Source organism: Megalobrama amblycephala, linkage group LG16 (assembly GCF_018812025.1).
Source record: "Megalobrama amblycephala isolate DHTTF-2021 linkage group LG16, ASM1881202v1, whole genome shotgun sequence".
Classification (NCBI taxonomy): Eukaryota; Metazoa; Chordata; class Actinopteri; order Cypriniformes; family Xenocyprididae; genus Megalobrama; species Megalobrama amblycephala.
In genome coordinates this window covers 6112322-6125995 of record NC_063059.1, presented here as the reverse complement: position 1 = coordinate 6125995, position 13674 = coordinate 6112322, and the positions used below count along the sequence as shown (strand labels likewise).

Below are 13674 nucleotides of genomic sequence, written 5' to 3'. Positions count from 1 at the left end.
TGGAAGAGCCTGGCGTGTCTGTGACAATATGTTCTGCTGATCCTAAAGACTATTTTTTCCCCCGTACATTTTAAAGGAGAGGTCAAGGGCATTAAATTGACTGGAATTTTGGCATACTGTGTTAAATATTGACAGAATTGTAGATGTCTGAAGCTAATGGCTAATGCTATTTTTACCTGTTGCAAGCAACGACGTCGAAAGGCTTATTTCAAAGTAATGTCATCAATAATTTGAACAATCACGCTAAAAGTGTGTTGTCTTATTAACAAGTCAATTGAAGAAAAGAATTATCTACATTTTGAACTGGAGCTCCATATCCCTCTTGAAATTCACTCCCTGGACTCAGAGACTCAGAGGGGAAGTCAGAGTTGACTCCGGAGTCGAACCTGGAATCAACCACTCCTACAAGAGCAGACACTGAGAAAAGTGTACCTGCAGCGGGAAAGCAAGACCTTGTGTTCACAGTGCAGTATTGGTGTGTTGGAAACTAGATAAGGTTTGTCCAAGAAGTCACTGGAAGCTTTTTTGAAAAAAAAAAAAAAGTTAAAATCAAAATCGCTAAGTTGGCAAAACCGCTCAATTCATACATAAACTTTTGGTTATGTATATTTTCAATATGCTGTAATTACCTAGTTGAATAAATGCCTCTTAAAATGAGCATCCACAGGCTGATTTCAAAATCCGGACATTTTCAGAGAAAAGAGAAAAGATATTTTGATGATTAATATGTACAGAATTTTCCAAACTCAACAGATCTTGTAATTTTAATCATAAGCCGTTCTGAGAAAGCCATATGGCTCATTAACATACATGGCTCATAAACATACGTGATTTTTTCACTACACAGTGTCAGTGCTCATCTAAACTAGAGACCGCGACAATGTGTGTGTGAAACCTGAATAAGAATCAGAATGAACATATTTATTCATTTGTATTAAATATTTAATCATTATGTTGTGTCATTCTCATTGACAATCTGCCAAATTTCTTAATATCCAAAGTAATAAATGCATTATACTGTTGAAGGTTGATTAAATGATAAAATCATTACATTCCTTTAAGGCAGTTACTTCGCATTCATTCATCTATTTTAAAGTGTTAGTTCACCCAAAAATTGTGTCATTAATTACTCACCCACATGTCTTTCCATACCTGTAAGACCTTTGTTCATCTTTGGAACACACTAAGATATTTTTGATTAAATATCCAAGAGGTATCTGACTCGTCCATAGACAGCAATTTAACCACCACTTTCAAGGTCCAGAAAGGTTCTAAAGACATTGTTAAAATAGTCCACGTGACTGCAGTGGTTCAACCTTAATTTTATAAAGCGGCGAGAATAGATTTTGTGCGCAAAAACAAAACAAAAATAACGCCTTTATTCAACAATATCCTCTCTTCTGGTGTCATTCTCGTACTCGGTTTACATTCATCGCTTCCAGGTTTCTACGTCAGAACACCAAGCTCAGCAGCATTATTCAGAATGCACATTTGGAAGGGAACATTTCAGCAGATTGAAGATATGAGATGTAAACATCCTCAGTTTTGAAATGCATAGCTCTACTACACATGAGCGTACTCCTGCGTATTATTTTAGAAGAAGAACCTTCATCCCACTGTATCAGTCTCACGGGAAATCATGAAAACTGAGGCAAGGATGTCATTGTTTAGAATTAGAGCATCCGGGTATGCTGCAGTAACAACAGCAAGAGGATTTAGCCCTTAGTTTTGATTGCGTTGCGATGGGACCGGAAGTAGCGATACACTGTTTCACATACATGATATGAAGTGTAATAAAGGTCTATTGTCTTTATCTCATGTCTATGGTTATTTTTGTCAACCGACAACTTGATAATGCTATAAATCAGGGTTTTAGTGCAGAGCAGCAGATAACAGCTGGTAACAGCTGCTGGTAACAGACTGCGTTTCAGTCACTATTTCATATTTATTCCTTTATCTGACAACAGAAACAGAAAAGTATGTCAGCTTTATTGGTAATTCGGCTGTATTGAAATACAGTATGTGAGTACAGAGGAGAGAAGCAAACAAATGTAAAGGGCTAACATGACACTAGGCAGAATGAAAATACCACGTATTGACGTAATGAATATTATGCAGTCATCTAGCAGGCTTTAGCTCTTTATTGTTCACGGGCTGAGGGGTGGCACCTTGTGCATGTGCTTTGGATGTGTGCTTACAGAAAACTGTTTTATAAAACACGCAAATGGGTCCCCTATGCAGAACTTCAGTTGCCACCTCCATTGAAATTGCTTTCTAGGGGTGGGGTGGGGTGGGGTGTTGATGGTGCCCCCATAGAGGGTGGGATGGTGCCCCCTTACTGCCCTATACGCAGACCGCATATTTTCTAGTATTTTCTAAGTAATTTTTCTAAGCATTTTCTATTCCATGACAGAAATAAGCTTTCAGAAGTCCCATGTGTGAGAGGGAAACTCCTTTCCCCTACCTCTTCTTCTCCCTTGTCCTGATCCAACTACACCTCTTCTCCTTCAACTCTTCCTCTCCCTCACCCAGACATTTTTTTTCTCTCTGCTTCTCTGAGTTGTTTAGCATCCACATTGAACAAATCCAAAAAGTCCCCTTTTTACTATGTAAGTCCAAGTAATGGAAAGAACTTTAACATCTGACTGAGACTGGAATCAGCTATTTCTCAATATTTCAGTGATCTGTACCTAAAAATGCATATCAGTTGTTTCAATATTTTAACACATATTTTTTTACACTTTTGAGCTGCTGCTGTTGTTATAGAAGTGGAGGGTTTATACTATATTTAAGGTTTGGAACATTAGGTCTTCATTTCTGATTATGCTGTTTAAGCATTTGTGAATAAGAACAGAAAGATCCATGATTTTGGTATTGGGTAAGCTTGTGTGAAAAGAATATTTAAGCATTTTAGAAATGTGTTAATTGACTGCATTTTGTGTGAAAACGACATGAGTGGTGTTAATGCTATGGTCACAAACAGACGGATGTTAGAGTTTTGAAAATGTGACTACAGATTGGACAAAAGTATAGTAGTGTCACAGTCACTCTCAGTCACCAGCTCAGTCACTCTGTCCTCACTACATTTCCTAGCATCCCTCCGGATCCACACCTGCACTCAGTCAACCATTACCCTGATTCCCTGCATACTCACCTGCCGATTCCCGATTCATCTTCTGTCGTCTGCCTTCTGTTCCACTTGTTTGTCTTCCCGGATCCTCTGCCCAGTCATCGCCGCCTTCACCGAATCACAGAAATACTGCATTACCACCAGCTAAGTCCACAAGCAACATTCTCTGTGACTGCTATCCTTACCTGTTTTGCACTGCCGCTCAGCTGATCCTGCTTGCCTGAAATAAAGACTGTTTATATTGTACTCACTTCATCTGTCTCCTTCTGTTTATGACAGTTAGCAATTAAAAAAAAAAACCTAAAGAGCAAGAGAAGAAAATATAAGAAGATATGGACAGAGGGGAAGAGAAGAGCAAAGTGTAGTAGGTAGAAGAATAAAGACGGGTTTCAGAAGGATCCAGCATTCACAGCTTTTTTTTTTTTTTTTTTTCTTCACGATGCATGACTCGTGAAAATATATGCTGTGACGTTGATGTAGCAAATTAGCTCAAATGGAATTATTATTTAATTTATAGGGAATTATGAAAGAGTCACTTATTTTATGACCGAGCAAATGGATCGCCCAGCGTTCATTTGAACGGGCCGTAACTATCAGCTCTGTAGTGCATATATCCGAACTATATTGTAAGCACTATTTATTAGCAAGGTAACATAGATCGGCAGTTTAAGACATTAAATTAATAAGCACATAACACAAGACACTCATCGTAAAACAACCATACTCTTCATTAAAGAACTTTGAAGAACACGACTAAAGAACATGAAAAAGTATTTTTATTTATGTATTTGTGTATCTACAGCTAAATTTGTCAAATCAACAGAGAACACACTTATAGTTCTGATGTTACTATTTATTTTTGATAAATGCATTTCTACAATCAAATGCAGCGCTTCATTATGCGGTGAATACTTAACTGTTTTGCCAACATACGAGTGTGTTTAGTTTGCTGTGTTAATTGTTTTGAGAGCAACTACATTCAGTTGGAGAAATGTGTCAAATTGATTGAGAAAATCTTTGTTGTTTACAGTTTATCTATTAAAATGTAAACCTACTTAAACAGAGTGACACAGAGCTGATGTTGTTTTCTTCTTTTTTGCATCTTGGGTTTGTCATGCTTTATCGAGCACAAAATCAAGATGTTTCAAAATAAGATGCCTCAAACACTTTACCTCATTTAAAGTGGCAGTGGTAGGGGCTAGAGCTTGGAAAATGTTTAATTAAGAGGTATTTGTGGTGTTGACTAATCTCTGCTTCAGTTAAGCAAAGCAGATCTTGAAGTAAATAACATATCAGGTAACACTTTACAATAACAGTACATGAAATAACCATGAACTAATACCTGAGTTAATAGTTACTTCAACATGAACTCAAGATTAGTTAAGATATGAACCTAATGAAGAGTGATCCTTAACTACGACAAGGAGTCATAGGGATTCATGCATGAAAACAGAAGCCTTAACTATGCGTTAATACATGTTTGATAATTAATGCATTAATTAACATTTAGGGTAAACTAAATCAAACAGTCTCTATAAGAAGGAATAATACATATTTGGACTTTGAAATAAATTTAAACAATTTATTATTGTCAGAATTTAAACTACTGACATCAGCAGCTTCATTATAAACATTACTGAAAGGCACATGATTAGTTTGCCATTATTTTCACTTATCCTCCTTATCAAACATATAAAATACTAAATACACTATTTATCTTAAAAGGTCTTAATCTGTTTTGTGATATTCTTTCCTATCAAACTAAACTACTGTGACTTACATCAGTTCCTGAGGAATCGGTTCCCAAAAAAAATAACCAAACAGGAAACATGCAACTAAGGTCTGGGAGCGTTTGCTTGCTGGGATCAGATTCAGAAGTTCACTCTCCATCCAGACGCAGGCCGTGATCATATACTGTACCTCCATTCTCTGACTTTTTGAAAAGTCACACAACATCACTTAACTGGGCTGAATACTTGTATAGTTGTGTTAGTACATGTGTATTTGATAGTAAGTTAATGATAATCATGAGCTGAATTTGGTAAGTAAGTTAACAGTGAATTAATTATGATTGTGCCCCCTCAAGTAAAGTCATGACATAAGTATACATTAACAAACCATTAGTTGATGTTAGTATATGCTTAGTTAATAATGAGTTAATTATGATTGTGCCCCCTCAAGTAAAGTCATGACATGATGCACATATCACACATCATTAACTAATATATGAATAAACACTATAGAGTGCCATCCTTATTCCTTTACACCCCAGGTACAAAAAAACTAAAATAAAAAGTATTTGTATTTTATTTTTATTTATATAATTAAACATATATGGACTTGAAAGCAAGCCATAAACATACCTGTAAAGATACACATAAGGCACATTTACATGTAAAATCGTGCGCGTCCACAAGCTAATGCTAATCAAAGCATATACATTTAAACGACAAAAATACAAATACAGTTAATAACTGCACATAACCTCCTGAAAATCCCAATAAAACATACATGTAAATATGTCTTTAATTATTAATTCGGCTTACCAAAGCAGTCAACATTTATTAGTTTAAAATGCCAGCAACACAACAAACGCGCCAAAGAGAACACCTAGCGTGCGCCACTAATGAGTGTCCCGCCAGAAACAAACCCTACATACTTTAGTTCCGGGAATAAACTATGACTATTTAGCTATGACTAAATATAAATGAACTGTAAAAATCAGAAAACAGTTTAGATCAAATTAAATTTATTAGTGGTAGTTAGTCTATTTTCCACATTTGATTAGACAGATCTATGTAATTAATGGCTAAATAATCATGTGTCACAGATCCCTTGTCTCTAGAACTCCAATTCCCATGATCCTCCTGTTCTCCACACCTGCACTCACTTCCCTCGTCATCTCCCCTTCATCACAGATCATAGTCACCTGGACTCCCTCGTCAGCACTCCCCATATAATGGACTCACTCCCTTCACTCCCTGTCAGATCTTAATGTTGCTATCTTTGTTCTATGTATGTACACTGAGTGTTATCTCCTGCGTCTTTGATTAAATACCCTAAATCTGGATATCTGTTTATGTCTCATCACTACAACACCAGCGTAACCGTAACAGAAGATCCGACCAAACTGCTGGATATCCTTAAGTGCTACTGTCAAGTTTTGCCTCTTCCCTTGTGCAATTCCCCACTTGAAAAGGACAATCCCTCCACATGAAGCTTTTAACTGGATTTCACTCAATAAACAGCCATGGGAACAGTTGTTTGTCTTTTATTTACCATTCCTTGATAGCAGTAAACAGGTGAAAAACCTCAAAAGAAATGACAAATACCAGTTATTATTTGAGCTGACAGCCAAACTAAACAATTCTTCACATTCACCTCAGATAAACACAGTACTGTCATTACAAAATACAAGTTTTCCACTTTTAAGAAGTATTTTCATAGTAAAGAACTATTCTAAGGCATCATTGTAGCCACACAACTATATATCCTTTACAAAACAATCAATTGTTATTTTAATTTTCAGAATTTTCTTATCTTTTAACCAAGTATCTTTAGCCAAATAATTTTAGACTATACATTTTTAACTGAATTAAGAACTTGGTTTATTAAGATTTCTACAAAGTTGAAATTACTTTTAACCATTTCAAACACATTCTTTGTCAAACAATGAATTTGGCTTTTCTTACTTTTCCTTTATACCCCACAAACAACATTTGAATTTACAAATACCACTGCAAAGTCCTATCAAAGTCAACAAGAGTTAAGAGTTTGTATTTTCCAGAGTATCATTAGCACTGCACTGCTTAAGTCAATCTAGTCAAACATGGCCAATATGGTGCTTACCGGCTGTCCTTCACAGTATTGTAGAAGGCTTGATCTTGCACAGTCACCTTGATGACAAAGATAGTTTCCTTGGTCTTGTAGTGCCTTAAATGCTTCTTTGACTGCGGTCTAAAGACAACAGAGCCAGGTACTGGCACGCTCAGATTACCTGGAAGATTTGTTCCACCTGGTTCACCACTGATTGAAGGAGGAGGAGTTTCACCACTGAGGAGCTCCCAGGCAGTTTGTCAGCACAGCTACAATGGGTATTTTCCTGATCCCCGAATCTCCACAGTCTCTCCAGGCAACGGACAGGCTATGCTGTTTGCGGCAAAATGGCGGATCGTTGGAGAGGTATGTGGAGGAGTTTCTGGAGGTTGCTTTTCTGGTGAGTTGGACTGATGCTTGCCTCAATGCAGTTTTTCTGATGGGTCTGGACAAGGACATGATTCGCTATTGCGAACCTGCCTGTAATCTCTCCCTAGCCGATTCCATAAATTTGATTCTCCTTTTAAATGGTTCCAATTTTGAAGTTGATTTAGAGAATCCTCGTGTTCCTTGTCCAGCCCCATCAGAAACTCATTGGGCATCACCAACTCATCACGCCCCAGAACCCTTCACATACCGCTTCAACGGTATAGCGCCAGTCTCCGCCAAGCAAGTGGCTCCAGTCTCCTCCGGGCAAGCAGCTCCAGTCCTCTGCCGAGCCAGCTTCTGTACCAGTGGGGCTTCTCATTGTTTATGAGGGGATGGACTGGACCCCTCTTCACTCAGCTCCAGCCGCCGCCGCCGCCGAGCCAGCCGCTCCAGTCTCAGCCGCCGAGCCAGCCGCTCCAGTCTCTGCCGCCGAGCCAGCCGCTCCAGTCTCTGCCGCCGAGCCAGCCGCTCCAGTCGCAGCCGCCGAACCAACCGTTCCGCCGAACCAGCCGCCCCATGCGCCGCCAAGCCAGCTCCATGCTCCTCCACCCACATTTCCACGATATTTCTGGGACCCCTCAAGAAGATCCTAAACCTCCCCAAGTATTTTTTTTTGGGGGGGGGCCAAGTACCCGTGGGTGGGGGACATGTGGGGGACACACATGTGGGTGGGGCTTTGCCATGGCCACCCAAGGCTCCCGACCCGCCATGGCTGCCCGCTGCACCCGACCCGCCATGGCTCATGGACCCGCCCTGGAGACCTCCACTCCTACCCATGCCTCTCCCTGCACCGGCATGAGGTCTCCAGGGTGCCCACCCCCCCTCCCCGGTGTTACATCTACGGCGCGAGGACGCGCCTACCGGGAGGGGGAGGTACTGTCACAGATCCCTTGTCTCTAGAACGCCAATTCCCATGATCCTCCAGTTCTCCACACCTGCACTCACTTCCCTCGTCATCTCCCCTTCATCACAGATCATAGTCACCTGGACTCCCTCGTCAGCACTCCCCATATAATGGACTCACTCCCTTCACTCCCTGTCAGGATCCTTAATGCTTGCTATCTTTGTTCTATGTATGTACACTGAGTGTTATCTCCTGCGTCTTTGATTAAATACCCTAAATCTGGATATCTGTTTATGTCTCATCACTACAACACCAGCGTAACCGTAACATCATGTGCCATTGCAATTATTTGTCACAAAGCTGCAGATTATGATATTACAGTGTAAATTATGACAGTATTAAATCACGTTTAATTCAAATTCAGAGTACTTCTTGTTTACTCTTATGGAGGCTGATTTATTTAGTTTACCCCTAAATGTTAATTAATGCATTAATTATCAAACATGTATTAACGCGTAGTTAAGGCTGCTGTTTTCATGCATGAATCCTTATGACTCTGGTCGTAGTTAAGGATCACTCTTCATTAGTTCATGATTAGTTCATATCTTAACTAATCATGAGTTCATGTGGAAGTAACTATTAATTTAGGTATTAGTTCATGGTTATTCATGTACTGTTATTGTAAAGTGTTACCACATATCTTTCTGTCTCTGTTACTCTGTACTAGTGAAAGTTTCACACTTCCTCTTTCAAAATCTTTCTTGCATAACAAAATAGTGTTTTTTATCTTTTGCTCACAGTTTTTCATATTTTGAAATCAGTGTATGGTTTAGGCCTTTTCCATCCAGTCGACTTAATTGCAAATAAGACCGCATTAAGAAGGTAAAAATGGAAAACAGTATATTACATCTGATTTAACATTACAAAGTGATTTTTTAAGGATGCATTCTATTTAACAGAAGACTTATTTCCATTGTTGTCAATTTACATAAATTTATCCACTTTTGTAACATTTCCATTGTTAAAAATGGTCTTCACTTTTTTTTATTTTTTAAATGTTTTTTTTATTTTACAACTTGTTTTCTTTTTTCACCTAAAGGCAAACCCTGGAACATGATGGGACCTCTGATTGTTCATTTGCTTTTACAAGGTATAGTACATGTTGTTTTGTTTCTCTACTCATGAAGTAGTTGATAAGGGTATACATCCTGAAAATCTGTCACAGTAGATTTTCTTCTTCTTTTTTTTTTTATTAATACTTTTTAATCTGACCTCAGCAGCTTTTCTCAGGTTAGATTATTCAGTGTCTTTATTTCAGAAGATTTCTGCCTCTTGATAATTTCACTGTGTCTAATGGTTGCACACTATAAAGTATGTTGCTATATTTCAGGTCATGCATTTGTAGAGCTTTAGTATTTAGGGGAGAGCGGGGCAAAACCTAACATGGGGTCAGTTGTAACACACGTTTTAAATACGTCCACATATGCTAGCATGATGAAACTTACTGTATTTACTAGTTGCCATATCACCATTATCATCATATTGCTATAGTCACCAATATCTGTTGAGAAACCATGGGAAAGAAAGGTGAATAAAGACTGAGAGGAAGAGCCTGAACATTCAGAAAATATTATTTTAAGAAATTTATAGCATTCGTACTGTCTCGTCTATTTGCCTCCTGTTCTGTGAGAGCTGTGAGTGGGGGAGGGGGCTGTTTTGTTCAGCTCTGTGTTTTTTTGAATGCCTGAATATGTTTCTTCATCTGTTTGAGTGTATTGTTTTGACCTAGTCTATATAGCTGTAGTTTGCAGTGTGTTCATTGTGAAACTTCAAAATTATTTAAATTAGAATTTCTAAAACATGCTATTATTGTATATGGGGGAAAAAAAAATGTTTAATTGACAAAATATTTTAGTTTGTCACTTATTTTTGATGAGATCCAAGAGTTTTTTTTTTTGTTTTTTTTTATCGCCCATAGAAAGCAACATAATTATCATCATTCAAGGTCCAGAAACAGCATAGGGGAATGCTGAATGATTCAATACAATTCCCCAAAAATCACACTATGGAGAAAAAAAAAAAAAAAATCAAACAAACAAACAAGAAAAACACAAATCAGTTACAAACAATTAACTTTTAATATCAATACTTTTTACACAATACAAAAGACAAATATCGGAATTTATGAATAATAAAAATGTTTTTAACCACTATTTTTAAGACAGCCCCTGCCCCAAGATTCTCAATTTGTGATGTGGTGCCGAAATATAATGCACACTCTGGTTATTTCTGTATGTATTTTATGAGGGTTGTACAGATTACTGCCTAAACTTCTTCTGAATAGGAGGTCTACTTCATAAATATTATGAAAATTATTAAAATATATGGTTCGCATCAATCAAACCATATATGGAAATGGATGCATCCTTATATGACCATCAGTGGAGCCTGGATATTGTCTAGTGGAAAAGTTTGGTACTCCACACAAACAAAATTTTACTGAAAGCTCATCTTTTAAAAGTTTGGCCCGACATTTGTTCTGATGTTTGGCTTTGATTTTCTTGCAGTTTCAAAGTTTTGTAAAATATTTATTTCATACACTCTAAAAAATGCTGGGTTAAAAACAACTCCAAGTTGGGTTGAAAATGGACAAACCCAGCAATTGGGTTGTTTTAACCCAGCGGTAGGGATAAATGTTTGCCCAACCTGCTGGGTAGTTTTATTTAACTCAACTGTTGTTTAAAAATTACTGTATTGCTTAATTAAAATGAACCCAAAGTATGTTGGAAATGAACATTTATTAATGTTCAATGAATAATTATTAAACAATAAACATTTTTTTTTAAATTGCTTATTAATAAATTTATATTAATAAACTATTAAATTTATATTAATAAAATATTAAAGCTTATTAATAAACATTCACCTTTTGTCTATTATTGTTGCCTTTAATTGCATCTGGTTTTTAATTTCCCAACTATTTTGGGTTCATTTTAAGCTAGCCATATAGCAATTTTTAAACAATAGTTGGTTTAAATAAAACTACCCAGCAGGTTGGGCAAACATTTAACCCAACCACTGGGTTAAAACAACCCAATCGCTGGGTTTGTCCATTTTCAACCCAACTTGGGTTGTTTTTAACCCAGCATTTTTTAGAGTGTATTAAAAAATATTTTTATATTTTACATTTTCCTATAGTTAAACTTCTATAACTTTTTTTTAACTTCTAACTTTAACTTTTAACTTCTACAAGAAGTCCCCTTTAAAAAGATGCCAAAGTATTTGTTCTTAAGTTTTCAGGATTTATAACAATTTAAATAGGAAAATAGTTATTTTCATCTTTATGCACAAAAAGTGAGACTGACAGTTAAACAGGTTGATTGGTTTTGTTTTCACACAACTTTGAAAATAAAAAGTTATTTCATCTCAGCAAGACACTGGCACTTCAGGACTAGACTTGATGAGCTCTGACATACAATAAAGAAATGTTTAAGGTTTTGCAAAATAAACTTGGCAAATAAAGCCAAAAAGAGTAAAACAAAACATTTGTAATTTATTCAGAAGTAAATTCTGTGTAGCTATACTAAATCAAGAGTAAATCCATAGTAAATTATCAAGTACTCTCAACAGTTCTTGTGTAAGTGAACTACAATAAGCATTTGTCAGTACATCATACTTTTCCTATTACACTTAGTTTTTTTTTTTTAAAGGTCCCGTTCTTCGTGATCCCATGTTTCAAACTTTAGTTAGTGTGTAATGTTGTTGTTAGAGTATAAATAAAATCTGTAAAATTTTAAAGCTCAAAGTTCAATGCCAAGCGAGATATTTTATTTAACAGAAGTCGCCTACATCGAACGGCCAGTTTGGACTACATCCCTCTACTTCCTTCTTTAATGATGTCACTAAAACAGTTCTTTGACTAACCTCCGCCCACAGGAATACACAAGAGTTGCGTTTGTAGAGTGTGTTTGTCGCCATGTCGTCGAAACGCTGTTATTTTCATCCCGCAGTCCAATCACCGGGTCTGATTCCGGCTCAAATTGATAGGGTAAAATTAAAGACATGTTTACAATAACACTGAGCGCATGCATCTCCACGTTATGGTAAGAGGCGTGACTTTTCCGGGCAAGAAGCGCTAAGCTGCTGTCGAATCACAACACAGGAACCGCTGGCACAATCAGAACTCGTTACGTATTTCTGAAGGAGGGACTTCATAGAACAAGGAAGTCATCAGCCCGTTTTTATGACAGTGGAAACAGCGGTATACAGATAAGTAAATTATGTGAAAAATACTGTGTTTTTTTACACGCGAAACATGAACACATGTTATATTGTACACTATAAACACAATCAAAGCTTCAAAAAACCACGAAAAACGGGACCTTTAAGACAATTTGCATGCTTTTTTAAAGTAAGGAACTAATTTGATTTTACAGTGCAGCAGCTAATCAACTGGAAGTCTCACACATTCAAAGAAATAGCTTACTTCTGCATTGCAAAATAATGTGTATAGATTTTAAATTACTAATGTAATTGAAAGAAATATAATGATGGAAAATAGTAAAGATAACTTTTTATTTTTATTTTTATTTTTTGAGAAGTGTGCTTATCTTCCATTGCCATTAATGCTTTCCAATCTTGTCCCGCAGGTGTTATAAAGTATGATGTTTTGGGATTGGAAATGAGAATGCCAAAAGAAATTCATGGCCTCCAGGGTTCCTGTCTGGTTATACCATGTTCTTTCTCTTACACGTCAAAACCACCCAAAGACACACGTAGAGTTGTGTGGTATCAGTGGGTCTCTGACGGTTCTCCTTTAGTTTATGATCCTTTGCATGAAGATCGTGTCATTCAGAAGTTTAAAGGAAAAACTGATTTATATGGAAACTCAACTTGGGAATGCAGTCTGCTGATCAAAAACCTGGAACAGTCCCATCATGGAGAGAAATTATACACAAGGATTGACCCTGAAAATGTTGTGTGGCACACCTACAAATTTGATGATGTCACCTCTACAAATCCTTGTCAATAGTATGTAAATATTTTTGGAATAATTATCTTTTACTGTAATGTCTGTGATTGTCCAACTGTAGTAAAATATTGTGTGGTCAATAGCAATAGACAGTGAAAATGCTTCTCCCAAACTGACTTCTAACCAATTTATGTATTTAACATTTCAAAGTAAAGGAAAGACAGTTTGCCACAAAAAGTATATATTTTTGGTCTTTTCATTATATATCAAAATATCAAACCAAATGGCATGGTTAAAAAACAATATAAAAAGTGGCTCTGAAAAGGGAAGTTATTTGTTAGAAAAGCTCTAGCATCATTTGCAAATTTCATTTAATTTCTTCTTCTTTTTTTTATCTAATGTAATGCAATTCACAGTTTCGAAGTGTAAGATGTATTAATTATAATCTTTCTGTCAAATTTCTTTAAATTTCCTTGACTCCTG

At 36.7% G+C, this 13674-nt stretch overlaps 1 protein-coding gene across 1 annotated transcript; it reads left to right on the top strand.

Annotated features, from left to right (window-relative positions):
• The first annotated feature begins 7293 nt into the window (after positions 1-7293).
• Positions 7294-13251, top strand: LOC125248220 (sialoadhesin-like). The gene is made up of 4 exons (XM_048159950.1): positions 7294-7312; positions 7525-7593; positions 9319-9369; positions 12869-13251. Exons 1-4 carry the CDS (start codon positions 7294-7296, stop codon positions 13249-13251), a joined length of 522 nt encoding a protein of 173 aa, XP_048015907.1.
• Positions 13252-13674: the final 423 nt, after the last annotated feature.